The sequence below is a fragment of the Polyodon spathula genome, chromosome 6 (genome assembly GCF_017654505.1).
Source record: "Polyodon spathula isolate WHYD16114869_AA chromosome 6, ASM1765450v1, whole genome shotgun sequence".
Taxonomy (NCBI): Eukaryota; Metazoa; Chordata; class Actinopteri; order Acipenseriformes; family Polyodontidae; genus Polyodon; species Polyodon spathula.
This window is the reverse complement of record NC_054539.1, coordinates 41513440-41534884: the sequence shown is the minus strand read 5'-3', so window position 1 is coordinate 41534884 and position 21445 is coordinate 41513440. Positions and strand designations below refer to the sequence as shown.

Below are 21445 nucleotides of genomic sequence, written 5' to 3'. Positions count from 1 at the left end.
CTCCGCAAGAAAGTTGAAACTGGGACGGAAGTTCACCTTTCAGCATGCCAACAACCCAAAGCACACAGACAAAGTTACACTGGAGTGGCTAAGGAACAAAAAAGTAAATGTCCCTGAGTGGCCTAGTCAGAGCCCCGACCAAAATCCAACTGAAAATTTGTGGCATGACTTGAAGATTGCTGTCCATCAACGCTCCCCAAGGAACTTGACAGAGCTTGAACAGTTTTCTAAAGAAGAATGGTCAAATATTGCCAAATCTAGGTGTGCAAAGTTGGTAAAGACCTATCCCAACAGACTCACAGCTGTAATTGCTGCCAAAGGTGCTTTCACCAAGTATTAACTTACAGGGGTGGAGAGTTATCTAATTATGATCTTTCAGTTTTGTATTTTTGAATATAACTTTTTTCCCCTTAACAGTGTGGAGTATGGTGTGTAGATAAGTGGAAAAAAATCCTCATTTAAATACATGAAACACTGAGGCACTGACACAAAGTTGCCCTTTAAAACTTATTTTGAAATGAAGTACTGTACAGTTATAACTACAACATTTTCTGACAGGATTTACTCAGAAATCAACCAGGAACATATGGTAATGCTACCATAAAAGCTTTGTCTTAGAATAGAACGAACACAGTTTACATAATTAACAAGCAGTAAACCAACACTTCCTGGTAGGATACAAAAAACTGACAGTGACTAATCACTGTGCACCCTAGACTCAGTTATACTGTACTTCTAGATAAATCTGATAAATGGTACCCTTCTAAGCTCCCAACTGCTGCATTAAATCCTATCAAATTCCCTTCCCACAAAAATATAATTAAGTGCTTTGCAGGAAACACTTAAGTATGGGGCACTAAACTAAATAATTCTAGTAAATCTTATCTAAACATATGCATTGACAGCATTACGTCTCAGATTTTCCTATAAAACACACACATTATGGTAAAGATGAATTTTATTTTTTAATGGTAATTTAATTAAAGCTGTTGGCAAAAAAAAGTTAAGGAAAGCATCTTACAGATACTTCAATGCTGCTACAGTCAACTTCGTAAGCTGCATGAAGGAACTACAGTAAAGAAGGAGACACACTGCCCGATGCGATCGTCACGGAGGAGGTCGCGTCGCAAAAAACACCCCTGACAGCGTGCATGACACACTGCCCTGATAATGATACTCGTCGTCATCCATTTGCATGTGAAATAAAAGATACATACACATGGTAAATTTTACATTTAGACCCAGTTACATAAAAAATAAGCAATGCCCGGGAAATGCAGACATATTTTGTACTATTTTTGTACTTTTAACTAAACAACAATAACAAGCTTCTTTTATTATTGTCTACAAATCCCAATGCTGGGTTTCTGAACTGTCTGTTGCTGTAGTGAATGGTCTAATCGACATTGCAGAGTACACAGTGATCGCATCAGACAGCATGTCCAGGGCTTGAGCCACATGGAAAACACTTAATTCATAAGAAAACAGGGACCGAGCCAATGCAAAAATAAATAGCAAGCATCTAGAAAATTTCAATTTATTTATTTATTTGAGAAATATATTTAAGCAAGAGAACCCGAAGAGGACTTTTGTCTGATAAGGCCTGCCTTGTGTTGTTAAATGTCCTGAGCAGAAGGTGTGGGCATTTAACTTAACAAGAAGGGCCTTACCAGGTGGTAAAGCCCTCTTATGAGAGTTTAATTGCTATTAGAAAATTGATACGTTTACATTTTTTCTGTTTGTTCTTTTTGTGATTTTATGCAGCACTAGTTTTGGTTCCCAGTGAATACAAAACATTATTCTGTGAGTAATATGGTTTGCTCATAATTCCATCTGAGGTCTGGTAGCTTTCACTCAGGCTTCATCCCAGTGGTGGATGCTTTGTGGGTATTTCCAACTGCCAAATAACAACAAAGCTTCTAATTACACGGAGCTGTTCTTCAGTACCTCATACATGAACAAACATGTAATGAATAAAAGTACAGCTAACTTTTTTTTTTTTTTTTTTTAATTTGGATTTGAATGCATATTTGTACATTTGTGTAAGTTTCAGTATTTAAGTCACCATTACGTTAGGTCCTAACATTTATTAGCAAAATATATAAAATCAAAAGTTTTAGTAATTAAAATATCTACTTATCTGCAGTATGTGTTAATCCCCACTGTGCTGTTTGTTCAGTAACTTGTTCACAGTGTATGTTCATAAAGTCAAAGCCTCCTTCTCCTGTCTTTACAAGAGATGCGATGTGCCTGTGTTGTTACTGTGATGTGCTGAAATAAAGTTGCTGAAACTAAATTAGACTGCGTGCAGTTGTTTGATTTCAACTCATTATTCAAACCGGAGACTAGTTGCCATTGTGCTTACTGTATTTCTACTTTATTTGCTATACTAAATTTAAACAGATAGGTAGGACAGCAAAGAAGCAGAATAGTTTACACTGACAGACAACATTTAGAGGGCATGTACAAGAAAAGATATTTTCTTTCAACAAGCAGAAAAAAGGTAAACTACACGAATACTGTATTTACACGTTTTCTGGCAGATTGATTTGGAAGTGATTAAACAGTTTGAAAGACAGCATTCAAGGTCCTTTAGCAGAGATTAAAGTCCTAGTATTGAACAATCGGGTTAAAAGGAAATCTCTGATCCATTTTCTTATTTAAAATAAAACGCTCCATAAAATGTAATCATTTGGATGCATTCCTTCAACAGAAAGTGCAGCATGGAAAAGAGTGTAAAAGACACCGGTTTTATTGATTGCAAATGCTGTGGAAAAATAAAACACATTTAACATACTGTGTATTGTTCATGATGGCAATATCTGTATATGCTAACTGTATTAGATAAGATTTACTGGAATTACTTTGTTAGCTATATTTGATATGACCCATGGTACCTGCAGCCTCTAACAGTCCAATATCCTGTGCTGTCTGATGACTGTTCATGCTTGAACCTGGCTATGCATCTGCTTTCCATAATACCATAATAAAAATGACATGGAAAAGAAATGCTGTGTGCCATTAATGAACATTGGCAGAGAAAAAATCAAAAGGAAATTAAGTTTTTTTTTTTTTTATCTACAAGATATGGGGAAAAACTGAGAGAAACCAAAAATTAGAAAACATCTGTAATAACACTGACAAAAGGGTGCCAGGCCACCACACACAACCAAGATGACAGTGATTTGAAATGACGGTCGGAACGCATAACTCCACTCACAGTCATCTACCACGCGGTAGAGCCCGCATCGAGAGGGCTCTATCACTTAAATATAGATTATAAAACTGATTGTTAGAATGCTGCATGCTGATTGGTCCATCAGTGTTCCAAGCCGTTACAATATCCAGCACAATGTCACGATTAGGAACTACTTAGGAACAAAGGCATATCACTGCACCTGTGCTTAACCACGTATCCCTGCGCCACCAAAATCAAAGAAAACACCTCCATCCCTCAAAAACAAATAAAAATATTAGTATAAGATGCAAAAAAAAATAATAAAAAAATACTACTTCCGCTACTAAAACAGTAAATACATTATTGAAACCCTGATATTAGTATATATACATAAACCCTGATATTAGTATATTTGGTTAACATCTCGCATTTTATTTTTTGCTTGCCAATCATATTTAATATCAAATCTTACTTTTTAATGAAATAGAGCCTTCTGATAGTGCCATTAATTTGGTCCTGAAAATGTGTGCATTGCAGGTTGTCTGACATGATTTCAAAAAAAAGTTTGAATACCTCAGCCCCCCAGGGGGGTAGGAGTCTAAAGTCTATCTGAAACGTGAGGAAACCCAATTTCTTTTCAATGTCCTTGTATTTTTCATCAATAAACCCTTCACTGGTATTCCTAAGAAATCTGCTGGATTCTTAGTACCTCAATAGTGGGCATTTGTATGTCAAATAGTCTCTACAGTTTTTGAAAGTTTATTGATTTTAGCATTGTTATGGTCTTACAAGTCTGCTTTATGTACATCAGCATTGCACTATACAGTAATTCAGCACTTCTGCTACATATGCTTTGATATATGATCACAACACCAGTAAAGTAATTTAAACAGTGGGCCCCTAGAGTAAGACTCACCCCCCCTCCGGCATGAAAAGCTAGCTCTGCACCTGATCTACAGGTACAAAGGTGAAAAGGGCCCTCAAGGTCCCGCCACGCACCAAATTAAGAGCTCTGCTTACAAAGCACAGGTCCTTTAAAAACATGGCAATCTGTTCTGTAAAAACATGGGAACTCACCTAATGCACTACTTCTATACTTTTGTGAAAAAACAGCAACATTGCTTACAGATTATGTTCATTTTATTCAAACTTCTATTGTCTTAACTTCAAAAGCAGTTTGTTTTTTGCAAAAATGTTGTCATTCCCCTCCCTTTAATGGTACTAATCTTGGACTACCTTACATATGAAAACCTACACTACCCTAAACGTTAAAGGGACATTTTTCTCAAGCTGAAGGCAGCAAGAAAACATACAAAAATACTGTATTGTAGATGCTAAGGTACTGTACATGTTTAATGTAAAATTGCACAAGTAGAAAATGTTGACTACTGTAGTAATCAGAAATATGTGTTTTTCCAACCAGAAATGGCCTTTTCAATCTCGCTAATCACAATACTGTAAACTAGGAATGCAAGTCGGTTATGACCGGTTCGTTTTTTATCAACTCTTTCGCCTGTTTTTAACGTGCAGTCGGTTTTTGGTAAAAAAGCAGACAAAGGATTTTTTTTTTTTTTTTTGAACTGACAAATACAGTACCAACTTATGACACAATTAGATAATGTAGAAACACAATGTATTAAGAGACATTCAACTTTTGTATTTATTATTTTACTTTCCCCATTGTCTGTGGTCAGCTGTAAGTGACAAATCACATGCAAACTACGTCTGACTAGAACTGCAGCTCTTAGTTTTTGAAATTTAAATTATTTTATCACAATGTTGGCTTCAAAGTGACACATATTTGGTAGCATTCTAAAATATTTTCTGATCAGAAAACACTTCTAATTTAAAATGTTACCTAGATTTGTGTCAGCAAAAAACTAAAGCTAGAACTCAGGCCTGCTGCCAGCCCCCCCAAAAATATACAAAGTTCTCGTTCAGTATAGCTTGTTACTATAATACATACGACTCTATGGTACTTCCACCACACTTGAATAATCAATAACCCAGATATTTGTCTGTAGTATCCCTTTCCCTTCTTTTCCAGTTTCAAAATGATTTGGGCTACATTTTAATTTCAAAAGTATTTTTTATTAGATCAACACAGACTAATTTAACAGACATGACTCTAAACAGTTTTTTATTTTATCTATTATTTTAAATCTCGGTTTTATCTTTTGTCGGTATCGTTTGGTTTGGAAATGTCTGTTTCGGTTTGGGAAAATCATACCTGTTGCATCCCTACTGTACACCACAGTCAATGGTAAACCAATACAGCTGGCTTAAAAGCCACATTAGAAGATGAAAGCAAAGCCAGCTGAACACAGTTCCAAATACTGAAAGCCATGTGAAGCTGCCAGGGTTAATATAATCTGGAGGAGGCCCCCGCCCACACTTTTTATGATCTGAAATATATTTAGCAGCTACAGTAACCTGAAATTACAACGTACCAGAAGCCAAAACAAATAGAGTGGGTTCAACATTTTTAAACTGTCGACTAGCAGACCTGGGGCCAGTTACAAAATTGTGCAATTTGTAATTAATTGCAATTACAATGTAATTGTAGTTGAACCTTGGCTTTCATTTGTAATTATAACAAATAATTGATCAATTACAGTGCAAATAAGCACTTTTGGTGACCCCATTTGATTAAAAAAATATTTATATACATATAGTATGTTTCTGTATTTCTTTTCTGTTAATGATACTGGCTACAGTAAAACAAACAAAAAAAGATGAATTATGATTTTATTTTATTAAAGTAGTACTTGTACAGATTCTTTTACGACAATTAAAGCCCTACTACATCCAGATGTAGGTCCCATGACCCCCCCCCCACCCCCCCCCCCCCCCCGACTATAATTGACCTAATTACTAATTACTGTACACAACAGAACACCTCTGAAGTAGCCTAGTGTCACTAAACCTTCCAGTCAAGTAACTCAAGTACAACAGCGTGATAAACCGTCAGCCAGTTGTCTCAGGAAATTTATGAAACAGTTACAATAGAGAAAAAAAAAAAAATCTGCCAAATGCTACTTAGGTGGCAAAACGTCAATATGTATATGACAATAGAGAAATGGGTGAATTAAATCTTAAATTTGCTAAGACATCTCACCAATCACGATTAAAAAAAGATGACAGAAAAAGAGGCAGTGTGTTTTTTAAAAGAAACTACACTTGTTAATTATACACTTATTATATTTATTTTTTTATCAAATACGCTCTAGGACGAGACAGTAACATTACAAGACCTCCTGAAAAATGCATTGAAAGGCTCAAATAAAGCTAAAATCCTTCTACTTTACATATTGGGGGGAAATAAATAAAATTGAGAATATGATTTCTAAAAAGAAATGACATTGTGTACAGCGTATACAGCACTAACCTCAGTACATAACATATGAATTAGCATTATGCAAATCGGTCAAAAATGTGTCAAGATGTTGTACTTATTGATTCTCCTTTTTTTTCTTAGATACTCTGGGTTGTTTTTAAAAAAAAAAAAAAAAAAAAAAAAAGACACAAGAGCTTACCTCCAGCCGCAGAACAATTTCTCTGATGTCTTCACCGCAGTTATCAAAGGCAGAGAGCAAGACGCATTCCCCTCTTTCATAAAATATTTTTATACTCATAACTCCATATGTCCAGCCAATAACATCCCTGCAGGAGCAGTTGAATACCACCTTTTTTGATTCCTTTTCTATCAACATTATGAACTCATTTGAAATTCCAAGCAGACATTCAATGTCAGCGGATTGCCCAAAGTCTCGAGCGGTAACATTCCAGGTAATGGCTCCTATGCTGTACAGGTGGGCGTCCTTTCGTGGTTTAGTTTTTTCCTTTTTCTTTGCTCCCAGTGTAATGAAACTAAATTTCACTGTGCTATCGACAGTTGCCGTTGTGACGAAGTTTCCTGCCAAGTCTTTCAAGTACTCCTGTCTCGTCCTTGTAGCCATGGCACGAAATTTCTCAGATTTGTGTGCTGCGTTTTCTGCGTTGATCACTTTGGCTAAGAGAAAGTCCCTAAAAACTGCAGATTTGGGGAAAGTCACTCCTTTAGGAATAGGGGGCCCAAATGGAGGCACATCTTTAGACCTTGAAACAGCCACACTGTATAAAGAAATGAAAGCAAGAAGGTCAGTTACAATTCTCTTGCACACAGCCAGTGATATGCCCCTTTTAAAGCCTTTCAAAATAGGCATATTTTGGTGATCTACAACCTAATACTACCAGACTACCACAAAAAATAAAAAACAAAAAGGTTTCTGGCAATACATCTGGAAAAACATTTGAGGATAGTGCCTTCATTAGCAGAAACAGGGTCTAGAAATCATGACACTATACCCCCAACAACTACAAAGGAATCCCCAGAAATGTTTAACCAAACCTGGATAAGCTGTTCAAGACATATGTACAAATGTAATTAATATGTACAGTATTTACTGGCATCACCTCTACAACATTATACCCTGAGCTATCAACCTCCTCAGGTGAGAATAAAGAATCATTGATTTATTGCTTAATTTAGTACCACATTGATAGGTGACCGTATGGTAGCTTAGTCTTCAGTATATTTGCTATTTTAAAGAAATCTTCACAGCTTATAACAAGATCAATGCTATTGGACAACCCTAGTCATTAAGAACTAGCTTATAGGCTAAATAATGTAACATTTATAGCCTACTAATTGTAGTTAGGAAACCATTCTTAAGTAAAACACAAGGCCAACTTGTAGACAGGTGATAAATGCTTTTTACAGACTACTGAAATCTCAACTTGACTTCTCTAGGTTGCCCAAGGTGGTCATGATTTACCAAATTGTTAACCATCACAAAGTTGTTGACAAGGGTTTGAGATTTTAGCCTTTTAAAAGGGAAATCAAGATATTAGATTTCTATCTTTCATCAACTCTTCACTCACTTCCAAACATCAGCAAGACACACAACAAGCAAGGCAGTGGATTAACCAACTAAAAAAACATTTCTGTAATATACTGTAAAATTTTAAACAGTTCAAATCTCACCATATAATCTTGTACTTACCTGTAGCAAACATTTTCAGTGCAGGGGTTGTGTACTTTCACTATGACAAACACATGTTGAAAGTGGGAGCGGATGTTTTTTGGGGTAAAGGGAAGGGCCCCGGGCTCTTGAAAAACTATGGTGACAATGTCATTTCCTATGTGCCTTTTCCTTAAGAGCTGGAATGACAAGAGAAACAATATTAAGGATTACAACATCCCCAGCTTTTGCAAGTGGTTAATGAGAGTATGTTCTTAACCAATGAGTGGCTCTAGTGTCATGTTACCTTTCCCTTACCTTCTGTATGTTTGACCTTTTAACCTATTTGTCATTTTGTTTTGTGGTAAAAGCTTAAATAAAAGCTTAAACAAAATGTGTTTCATTTTAGGATATTAAATAAACTAGACCCATAGTGGATCAACTGAAATGATAACAACATGTTGCCTTTTTAAAATATGAGACACTGAGGAATTACATTGTAGTAAACAATTAAATATGGACTGATTTTTTTAATTGGTTTACCCCTTTCTCCCAAGACAAAACACTTTCACAAAAAAAAAAAAAAAAAAAAAGAGACCCGAATTGCGTGTTGGTGATCGGCATTCGGCTCTACATCGGTAAAACTACCCCCGGTGTTTTTTAGTGCCATCTTCCTGTGTACTCCAATTGCCAGTGATTGCTATGCCTCAGCAGTCTGATTTTAGAGGTCACTGCTTCCTTAGAGCTGGAATTTTACTTTACAGCTGTGTCTGTGCCAAAGTTTCCAATTACAAAGAATGCAGTCACATTAGTCAGAGCACTCTCAGAACACAGCGTTCTCAAATTAAGAACAAAATAATACTCATTAGGGTAGACTTTAAACCTACTTTGATTCTGTTGCTTGAGGAAGTTTTATGAATAGGTAAATCAGCTCATTTTAGCTACCCTAGCAAAGTTTTGGGGATATATTTTGGGTATTAACACAACATTAAAGAAATAACATTATGCTGCAAAAGTTGATAAAAGTTTATGCAAACTTTAAAATTGCCATTATATTACTATACAGACTAGATGAATGTACACATTTTATTGGCGGAACATTTTAATAGGATCAGATCAAATATTTTCACTGATCCTATTAAAAAGGTATCAGTCTAGCAGCTAAGGAATGGTTGATATGAAAACCCAAGACATCATGCATATTGTATATTAGGGGTGTGAGTAAAAGAAAGAAACTGTTTGTGACAGAAATCGGTTCCCTCTAATTATTTCCACTTTTTCTATAGGGATTTCTGTTGCTCGTGTTGAAAGAGAAACAATGAACTGAAAGGAATCTGTATTTTCTTTACAACCGTATTACCTTATTGTAGTAAAGGGTTCAAAGCACATTTCTGGACAATGCTTTGAATGCTGCAGAAACTTGGTTTTAAAAAAAAACAAACAAAAAGGCATTGAAAAAGTAAGGGAAATACTAAAGGGAAAACCACCACCAAGTGAGGTTAGCTGTCAATTTTAGGACATTTTTGACAATTCCACAAATGGCAAGAGAAATACGTATCAACTGTAAGCTTTTTAATGTCATTATCCTGTACCTTTTCACAAATATTATTTATTGTCTGATTATATGTGTAATACAGCTCTCCTCTTTCAGTACCAATGTCAAGTTGTGTATCAACATGTAAACTGACAATTCACACAGGTGTTTTAACCAGATCAACGTTTTTGTCCGACTAATACTGTACAATACTACTGACAAATACTACAGTATATGAGGATTTATTGACACCATTAATATTACATCAAGGAAATAAACATCAGAAAGGGACTCAATACATACCTGCTGTGTGTTATTGGTAGTATATGGAAGTAAAGTGGACACATGGAACATCAATTCATAATCTTTATAGGTGGTGTACAGTGAGTGAGTTCCAGTTGAATCAGCTAAAAAAACACAAAGAAAAAAAACATATATAAAAAAGTGAAATGCACACTTGGATAAGCATTTATATTTCGCCGAGCATTTGTACAGTTTTTTAAAGTATTTGCAATTCCCTCTTCATTTAACACAAATATAATGGTTTAAAACATCACCATCTGCCAAACAAACACTTTCTACTGATGATAAATACCCTCTGGTGAATTACTTTGCAGGTTGTCTTGACAACTTAATTTTTAAACCCTTTGTGAAAAGGGCAAATGGATTTTGACACCACATATAATGCAGTGCACACCTGTTCACTGGAAGCAATGTCGCTCCTTTCAATTGCGCATGCGAAGTGCAAGCATTGATTTGCTAGAAAATACTGCGCTATGCATTTACAAAAACAGTATCAGTATAAAAACAAATAAATATTTGTATTTTCTTTTACAGGATCATAGTTATGCCAGAACGTTTGCTTGACATGTCCTACTTCTGGACAAAATAGGGCACATGCTGGTTCTGACATACCACGGTATAGCGCATTCATGTCCCGAAAAACTACAGAATATGAAAAATACTGGTTCCTTGTAAGCATTAAAAATACAGATAGGCATACAGTTTATAAACCATATACAATACAATATAAAACTGAATAAACAGCTTGTCAAAGGGACTAAACATTTGTCTGCTTATTAAGTTACCACTGTCATTTACTTTTATTGAAACCCCCAAAAAATGTTGTATGTTGTACCGTACATGGTATATCAGCTCCAACTTTATACTTTTTGAACAAAAGAACTGGGAGTTGTATATGGCAACCCTCTATTGTCCATCAAATCTCCTGATCGCTGAAATCTAGAACTATCAATGACATCACTAAAATCTCTCTAAACTTCTTCTGAATACGATTTATTATTATTTTTAAAAATGACTTTAAAAAAACCATTTGAAGCAGATACATTTGCATCCTCCCCAAAACATGGATTTGACCTACATTTAAAGCACACCCTTATATTCAGATATTACACTAACATGAATAAGGCTAGGAAAGGATACGGATAAGACTATTCCGATACACTTACTTTTGTTGTCCAGCTGGGCTCTGTACTTGCTGAATCCCTTCAGCCGCACTCTCTGGCCCAGCAAATCCAAGAACTCGTCAAAGGCAGGCCCAGCAGTCTCATTGTTGTACATCTCCTCCTCTGTGCTCTGCCCGGCCTTGCAGTAAAGGATCCCGACTTTGTGCTGAAAACTCAGCTAAAAACCGAAAAAAACACACCACACCAGTCAGCCACTTTAAATCTAGGTTTATGATGATGTAGGTGCCCTATTTAGGATATTTTATTGGAAGACAAAAGTTTTGTTGAAACACTGGCCTTCTTAACTAAGGATTTAAAACTCAAATCATTCCAACCCAACCCAAAAAACAAGAATGTTCATTTAAATTCAAAATAACCCTGGTTTTGAGAACACTGGCATAACAAGGAAATGGTAGATTTCAATTAATTAACTGTTTAGGCCATTTCAGATTCTGATATACTGAGATTCTTAAATACTTAAAATAGCACCTGTGTCCTAACTTTCGTTTCAGTATCTTGGTTATTTAAATAAAATGTTCAATTTTCAACACAGTTTAACAGAAAGTGGAACATTGAGCCTAATGTTCCTGGCCTAGTGGTTGTAGCTGTCTGTCTACATTCCTTGTCACCTGGCAGTTAATGAACCCATAAGAATCCTGTGAAAACACCACACAAGACCTTTCACCTTCATATACTTTATATGTAAATGTTTGTGAAAATAACGTTCAAGAAAGACAATGGCTCTGTCGCAGCTTCTCCTCTGCGAGTGCACCTCAATCCTGACCCCCTGCCATTCAGTCCTGAATTTCACTTGTGACCCAAGTCAAACCCAGACCTTGCAGAGATGAAAGACGTAAAAGCCATGAAAGATTAGTCCATTAGCCTGCTATGCCATTTAAACCCCTATACAATTTTATTTTAAACTTGAACCATATGCATACAGTAGTCATTGTCACAATAAAGCAGTTATTTTGAAACAGGCATACCAAATCATGCTAAACACATACATGTATGTATTGTAAATAACCTTCTGTCAACCAAATATCCATAACTTCAAGCACTCTAAAATATTTAGTAGTACAAATAAGCTAGCTACAAGCTCAATTATCATACTTGGAAAAATAATGAAGCAGATCCTTGCCTGAACTGCAGAGTAAGAAAATATTTCATGATGAATACATTACCAATCTTTTTTTAGAAAAATCAAGGTGAAACATCACATTTCATTGTCTTTAGCCTTTAAATGCCCACAAATAATCACGTAGTGATGGATGCTAAACACTCAGCCAATAAATAAACATGCTGACTCTCAAAATCCCCAAAAAACATATGCCGAAGTCTACATAGTTCTTTGCTTGCAAGCATAAAATACTCCATGCATTCCTTCTATTTTAAAACGGATGCATCTCTTTTTACAGTAAAATCAAGATGCTCAGACACAGCACTTCCATTACAGACATAACTGTCATGAAACCTTTGTAAATTACTGCCAAGTGCTTTAACCCCTGATAAATCATTATTTGACAATTTACCTTTAAAACAAGGATTGGTGTGATATTTGCATTTGAAAGTAATGTTACTTTTACATCCAGTTTTTGAAATGGTGGTAAAACTCCAGATAACCAGCACATTTTAAATATAACCCTGTCTGCAGTTAAATACATTTCAATCTAAAATATGTGCACTTAAGTCAGTACACTTAAAAGCATTAGGTATTTGTTACACCACAGACATTTACATAAGTCAGTACTTAACTGATGGTGTGGCAACTCACAAAATGTGAATGGACAGTATTTACATTCAAAGTGTTACTCAAACTCATTTAGCTACAGCTGTGAATTATTTATTAGGCTTTAAAATTCTCAGAACAAAAAAGAACTCCCAAACGACTGACTCGCCCACCCATTAAAACGGATGTTGAGCAAGAAGGGTCACCATGTGTCTTTAAAGGTTTCAGGACAATTATTTCTGTAATGAAATATCTACTGTAATTACAATAATGTCCCTTTATGTATACCCTTCAAAACAGATAAACCAGTCAAAGGAAGTATACAATGTTGTTGTCATGGTAACCTTTTTTATCCTCAAGCCAGTAGGCCTGTGTGATCCCTTTGTGGTGTAAAACAAGATAATCAGTTATTTTATCATTTGGCTTAGAGGTCAGAACGAGTTTAATTAGTTTTGTATTTGTAAACTTGAGCCCCACTATCTGAAGTGTTTTACCACACTACCAAGTTTAAGTGGCATAATATACTACAGGCAACAATGAGTGGATCCCATTATAATATTGACCAGTTGACATTGAGGATATAGATAATACATCTAAAACTTTATGACATACTGCTAATAAATAAAGAGAATATCGATCAACTATTTTACTTACCAGTACAGTGAGCTGAGCAATTAAAGCTAATAATGCTTAAGTATATTGACAGACAGATGGAAACTTGCAGTTTAGACAGTCCATAAACGAATAGTTCAGCAGATTTCTTAATATGAAACAGGTTTATCATACTTTAAAACTGAGAACACACTTATACAAAACAAGGTCCCAAACAGTATTTCAGGTGAGGTCTGGTAATTACTAATACTCTGTTTAAACACAGACTTCAAACTGAAACCTAAATACTGACCCACCCTTTCAACTAAACCTTTAACAGTGCTAACTTAGTACTACATTCTAAAATGTCCTCACACAGATACCACAGTATTCCCATTCACTTTAACATTACATGCTGTATCCAACCAAGGCTATGACTTCTTAAATGCTTACTTTACTGCCACGCTTCTGACAACTATACACTTCTCCAGTGGCAGCTGCATCATAGTTACTGCATTATGGCTTTGTTCAATACCCCACCCCATCAATTTACTACATCATGACACACATTCCAGAGCCATTCATTTCTTATAGCCTAAATGTATGTTTATAAGCAATATGTAGATATAGCCATAGATCAATAATTACTGCTAGAAAAAGGCAGAATTGGAGAGTATTTTCTTGCAAATGCCTTCCACTGTTAAACATCAAGCTGTGCACATGACAGCATGGGTTCCTTCAACAGTTTCCTGTTGCCTTTCTCACAACCACTTACCCCATCATCATGGACATCACCAACCTCCCCCCCGCAGAACCAAATCTAGATCACGGAGCGAGTCACAGCTGTGAGCTCAGTATATGGGGCTGAACTTGTGGTCCATAATGAAAAATAATTTTAAAAAAGCTACAAAAACAAACATGGCAATCTGAAGTAAGAAAAATATTAGGTTTGTAAAGGCAAATGAGACATGCTTAAAAAGCAGCATTACATATCTTTACTGTTTGCAATCATAAAATGGTTGTTTTTTAAAAACACATAATAAATTAATAAAAAAAATGATCAATCTGTGTTGGGGTGTTTTTTCCGCATTGAGTAACTGCTGTTCAGAGCTTGTCCTGCCAATAAAATAGTGATTTAATCTCCAAAATGCAAGTCATGCTCAAAGGTAATACACCCACCCCTTGTTATACCGCCTCTCGCTATACTGCGGATTCGGATATATCGCGGTACTGGAGTTGGCTCCCAATTTTTACAGTCTAACTGTGCATGCCTTAACTGCAATATACATAGGCAGTTTCACTTAGAATTACTGTTCATTTCATTTTGTACTGCACATCACAAACTAAAATATACAGAACAATTAAAAACAAAACCATTAAAATCCTACTGTTATCACATAGAGACGCATTGCACAATAACACAAAGCAAATTAAATATCTACTTGCTGAAGCGTATTTATAAACAATGCACAACAAAAGTCACACGGCAGTGATGTCAGCTGCCTAGTAACAAACCTCATGTGTTGGGAATGGATTCTTTCAATGCAGCAGTTTGTGCTTTTGAAAAAGGAGAGGAAGATTAATTAAATTACTTTAAGTTGATGAGAAGCAATTACCCTCCACAGTACGAATTAAAACTTTGTGTGCTGCTTTTTATACGAAAATTGAAAAAAAGCGGGTTGCATAGAGGATTTATACTGGGCCCTGATGCCCCCGATAAAACGAGGGTTTACAGTATTTTGTTAGCCTGTTTGTTTTTCTGTGGGTCTCTCACTATATCGCAGCCCTCAATATATAGTGGATTTGTATTGGACCGCGACACCCGCAATATATATAGTGGGTGGTGTATTTGGTTCATAAACATAATCATTTTTGGATGCACTGCCGGGGGGGGGGGGGGGGGGGGGGGGAGTGAAAACAGGTTTCCTATTAAGTCAGATGCCACTAAATAAGACATGTATGTTCAGTACAGTACTAATCTAAAAAGGTGGTGTTATTCAGAGAAGTAGCAATATAACCCAGTGCTTACAGTAGTACATATCTGTACCTATGAAGAGGCATGTCATGCAGTACTTCCCCAAACTGCAAAACAAAACACAATTTTTTGTCTAAGTTGTGTTCTGTAGTTGTCTTGGAAATCTGCAATTTATTTACAAAGTTAATTTCAACTACAGAAGCAGCTCTGGAATCATACCAAAAAATAATATTCTTGATTAGAACAAAGATTCCAACTGATTGCACAAGTTTTTTGCTGTGGATAATACAGTGGAGAGCTTCAACTGCAAACAATTGCCACTCACCAACTGCATCAGGCAGGTTTATTTACACGCAATAGTTGAAGCAACATTTAATAAGGCTATGAATGAGCATCACATATGGATAGAAAATTATTTTGAACAGCAATTGATTTTTTACGGTGGTTGTTACTACTTTTTTTAATGCAGCGGTTTCTAAAAAGGTAGCCATCTACTTTCTTCACAGTGCATCACAATCAGGCATCCCTTATATTGAAAAAGACTTCAGGTCAAAACTTTATTTCTGCATACTGCGTATTTTACAGTTATGGATGCAAATCAATAACTTTTGAGTTTTCCACGTGCTGTTATTATTCATAGAAAATACAAATTTTGATTCATTATTTATTTATTAATCACAAGGGAAAAAAACAAGAAAAAACTTTCCTTAAAATGTAGCTTTTGCTTAGTGTAGTAGACATTTTTTTTTTTTTTTTTTTTAACAAATTTTCAAACTATTGCTTTCGAGTCCCTGATTCATGAGCTGCATAAATCTCTTAAAAATCGCAGACAGGTTTGAAGCAACGTCATAAACCCTATCATTATTCTCTTTGAACTTCAAAGTTAGAGCATACATTTCATTTGGCAGATCAGGCACACCTCGTGTCTGCAAATGTAGAACTCAAACCCAGACTCAAAGTGTATGGAATTCTATCGTCACCCTTATATTCACTCTGCACAGAAAGTACTACCATAGCTTTCTGTTTAGTGGAGCAATGTTTATTCAATATAGCAAAAGAAATGTTGAAGATTTCTAGTAAAGCATTCATGCATTTGTAATTAATATACACATTTGTTATGGTTGGCATAAGATTAACAAAAAACAACAACTGAAAATGTGGGTAGCACACTCACAAGCTGAACATTTGAGGAAAATCTAACTTTAAAAAGAACCAATGCCCAAGCTATTACCTGTTGAGTATTTAATTTAAAACTAAATACAAGCCAATTCATTTAACAACCAGTAATAGTAAAATAGAATTTACTCCAACTTTTCTACTCTCTCTTGAAAATTTAATTGATCCCCATTGAGCCATTTGTGTATCTCAAATACAACTGAGAAATGTAACAGTAAAATTGGTTTAATTTACGATTTTATACTTTTAAACAACTAAATTGTCTTTTAAAAAAATCAGCCAAGCCTTAAATTGTTCGAGTCCTGATTCATGAGCTGATTTGATTCATTATTTACTTATTAATCACGAGGAAAAAAAAAAAACCTCCTTAAAATGTAGCTTTTGCAAAACGAACAAATGAGATCACACCATTTTAATAAATCGACTAATCTTTCCTAGAGCGTTAATGAAAAATAAATTGTTTTATGCTGGACATACAATTACAACTGATATGCATAACTGTATTTAGAGTAATAGAGAGTAGTCGCTTCTGCTTTTAAATAAAGTAAGACTTAAGATTTAAAACCTCATTTAATTGTTTTACAGGGGAAAAATGTCAATTAAAGCAAGGTTTACTATTACCACGTTTCTCAGTTGTGTTTGAGATACACGAATGGCTTGAATTTTTAAAAAGGAGAGTATAACACCGAAAATCAGAATCCCTAATTATAATGCAGATTTTGAAATATCAAAATGTACCCAATATACAAGGCTAGCAGCACATTTAAATGATGTACCTCGTAAGGAAGGCCAATTTTAAATCAATCAGTTGCATGCTTGTGTTGCAAATAATACAATAACAGAACTAACTGATTTTCATTGTCTGATAAACTAAGAAACCAAGATTGTTTGTTTGTAACAAGCTTATACGATTTTCCAGGCCTCTTACCACTAAACCACAAATGAAATAAGCTGCAGGAAACAGTTTTAATTAGCTTCTAACATGCAGAGCAGCTCCCATCTGCTGCATGTGCTAGCAAAGAGGACTATAGAGGCTCCAGTTAGTTGTGGTACTGCTTTTACATGGCCTGCCCCAAGAAAAAAAACAAAAAAAACACTGAAATTGCATGTTTTTACATAGGGATAATCTCACTAACTGAAGTGGCATGTTAAAAGCTTAACAGTGCATTAATCTAGCGACCGTCAACACAACAGTTATTCTGTATACCAGTTTGGGGCAATAGAATAAAAGGGCCTAAAACGAGCTTCAGGGTACACTGAAAAAAAGCTATACTGTAGTCTGATTTGGGATCAACTAAAGTTAATTACAAAACAGGGTCATTAGGTGAAATTGTGATAAAAATAGGTTAGTAAAAATGAGTTAACTCATTAACTTATGGAAAGTACATCACATGCTATTAATTCAAAATGGGGTTTTCTAACCAGAAGACTATCAAAATTTGTAACCTACCCCTTGTTCATCCAATTTAAGCAGCTGTTCTGGGACTTTGGGAGAGTTTAAAGCCAGCCTTAGGCACTGGATGTTTAGCTCCGGTATTGCATATTCTAGCACCTCTTTGAGAGGCAGCCCCCTTGCTGTCCCATGTCTGGCTGTGGAGGGCACAGCATCTTCCAGTATTGCTCCTCTCAGAGTGGTGAGCTGTAAGGGATAAGGAGAGCTCTGATTAATCTTTAGTATCCAGTCCATGTAGAGTTGCAAAGTTTAAGGCAATTGAAATATTTTCACTGATCATTTTCAGATTAAAACATTCTCCCTCACACCAAATGTGGATGTCTGTGCTGCATCTAGTCAGTGTTTACTGCCTGTACATGTTTTGGATATATCTATTAAAGGGCATCACATATTTTCACACTGCAGAGCATGAACAAATTTGATAAAACTATTAACCCAGGTTAACCTAAGTGAAATAACACCTCACTGTCAATGGGATTTGGCTTCAGTTTTACAGCTGGATTGCATGAAGCACCAAGTAACAGTGTAATGGACCAAGGTCATATACAGTACATGTACTGACTGGTCCTGGAGGGCTTTGAACCCACAATCCTTAGTTATATGTACTTTCCCATATTTATATATCTGAAGTGAACATGCATCTGAGTCAAACACTCAACTGTAAAATATTTTTTTTAGATATTCATCCAATAATTATTATTTTAAAAATCCAGAACACGCAATTCTAAATATACCCACTCTCTTAATTTGTGTTTTTTACAAAGACATCAAAATGAAATTTACCTCACTGGTCCTGAAGGTGATCCGATAGTTATATTGCACTCCATCCTTTTCTTTCCCATCCTCCAGCTTCTCCCTCCGAATGCTTACAGCCACAGGCCCCAGGTTTTCATCTACTCCAAAGTAGTTTTGATGTTCTGTAAAGTGCAAAAAAAATAAAAATAAAAATAAAGTTAAAACGTTAAAGGCATAAATAGATACCTTATCTAGTGGTCTGCTCATCAAAGTGCTGAGGGACCATTCACAGCAAGTAAGATCTTTTGGTCATATGGTTAACGTCCAATGTTTTGCACTGTTTTAGCTAAACAACCTATGCTATCTTACTTTTGCCTACACACTAGTGCTTTGTTGCAAAATTATTCTAATTACAGCATTTAAAAACAAGTTTTATAGTAACTGATTTTTCTGCATCAAATTTCTATAAGGCATAAATGTGCTGACCCTATGCACTTCCAATAAGGTTAAGAATGTATATAGTACAATAAAGTAGCCAGCAAGCTCAACATGATTTACTGTGCAGTCTGCGCTGACCAGGGTGTTTTCTGTGGAGTTTACATTTTTCAGTCACAGACACTGACAGTGAAGACTGCCACAGAAAATTGTGTTTTTGACAGACAAATAATTACTGTGAATAGCAACTGTAAATTACTGGCATTCTACACAATCTACAGAGTAAATGTACTTTACTATTGCCTGACATCGTAGTATTTCATATTCACAAAAATATTTAAATCACCATGCTTTGTACAGTAATTACGTTTATTGCAATCACACAAGGATGAAGATAATTATTACAGTACAGTAAATGGTGGCGCTCTACTGTGTCTTGCAAGGTACTGGCACTGTGTAAATGTATAAATGGAAAGCCCTAACCCTGTGATATGTGCCATATTCAGTTTAGATTACTGTTCTGCTCCTGAATGTTAAGACATTCTCTAATCAGCAATAAGTTATATAAAATGCCTTATAACAATTTAACTAGGTAGTCCTATATTGTGTACTGTAAACGTAGCACAGTAGCCTACTGCTTTAGTGTAAACTTTACAATCACAAGATTTCTTTACTTTATTGTGCAAAAATATAACAGTACAGATTACTTTATCTCAGTTAAAGTACATTTATGCTTTCCATCAACTGTAAAGTACATCTCCTGAAATACACTGCCTATAGAAAGTCTATACCCCCTTTCAAAATTTTCACCTTTTGTTGCTTTATAGCCTGGAATTAAAATACACTAGCATTTATCTACACATCCTACTCTACAACTTCCAAGTGAAAAAAAGAGATATTCTACAAATTTGTAGAAAATTAATTAAAAATAAAAACTGAAATAGCTTGGCTGGATAAGTGTCCACCCCCCTTGTAATAGCAATCCTAAATTAGCTCAGGTGCCTTCAAAATCACACACCAGGTTAAGTGGCCTCCACCTGTGTTAAATTGTAGTGATGCACATGATTTCAGGATAAATTCAGCAGTTCCTGTAGGTTCCCTCTGCTGGGTAGTGCATTTCAAAGCAAAGACTCAAGCATGAACATCAAAGCACTTTCAAAAGAACTCCAGGACAAAGTTGTTGAAAGGCACAGATCAGGGGATGGGTATAAAAAAAATATCAAAAGGCCTTGAATATCCCTTGGAGCATGGTCACGACGATTATTAAGTAGTGGAATGTGTATGGTGCCACCAAGACCCTGCCTAGATCAGGCCGTCCCTCCAAACTGGATGACAGAGCAAGAAGGAAACTGATAAGAAAGGCTCCCAAGAGGCCAATGGCAATTTTGCAAGAGCTACAGGCTTTTATGGTCAAGACTGGTCAAAGTGTGTATGTGACAACAATATCCCAAGCACTCCACAAATCTGGCCTGTATGGTAGGGTGGCAAGAAGGAAGCCATTACTCAAAAAAGCCCACCTTGAATCCCGTTTGAAGTTTGCAAAAAAACTCAGGAGATTCTGCAGCCCAGTGGCAAAAAGTTTTGTGGTCTGACGAAAATAAAATTGAACTTTTTGGCCTAAATGCAAAGCGATATGTTTGGCGCAAACCCAACACAGCACATCACCCAAAGAACACCATCCCTACTGTGAAGCACGGTCTTGGCAGCATCATGTTATGGGGATGTTTCTCATTGGCAGGGGCTGGGGCACTTGTCAGGATAGAAAGGAAAATGAAATGGAGCAAAGTACAGAGAATTCCTTGAGGAAAACCTGCTGCCCTCTGCAAAAAAAACTGAAACTGGGATGGAAGTTCACCTTTCAGCATGCCAATGACCTAAAGCACACGCACATAGCCAAATCTCTACACTGGCGTGGCTAAGGAACAAAAAGGTAAATGTCCTTGAGTGGTCCAGTCAGAGCCCCAACCTAAACCCAATCAAAAATTTGTGGCATGACTTGAAGATTTCTGTCCATCAGTTTTCTAAAGAAGAATAGTCAAATATTGCCAAATGTAGGAGTGCAAAGTTGGTAGAGACCTATCCCAACAGGCTCACAGCTGTAATTGCTGCCAAAGGTGCTTCCACCAGGTATTAACTTAGGGGGGTGGAGACTTACCCAATTATGTTCCTC

General features: G+C 35.9%; 1 protein-coding gene across 2 annotated transcripts in view; it reads right to left on the bottom strand.

The window, feature by feature from the left end:
• LOC121317193 (signal-induced proliferation-associated 1-like protein 2) overlaps positions 1-21445 on the bottom strand; it is a 158898-nt gene that overhangs the window by 69101 nt on the left and 68352 nt on the right. For both annotated transcript variants that reach the window (XM_041252859.1, XM_041252860.1), the window contains 6 exons: positions 18889-19022; positions 18103-18291; positions 11185-11359; positions 10019-10122; positions 8224-8381; positions 6715-7291 (listed from right to left, as the gene is read on the bottom strand). In XM_041252859.1, the coding sequence (XP_041108793.1) occupies positions 6715-7291; positions 8224-8381; positions 10019-10122; positions 11185-11359; positions 18103-18291; positions 18889-19022 (1337 nt within the window). The remainder of the gene's footprint in view (positions 1-6714; positions 7292-8223; positions 8382-10018; positions 10123-11184; positions 11360-18102; positions 18292-18888; positions 19023-21445) is intronic.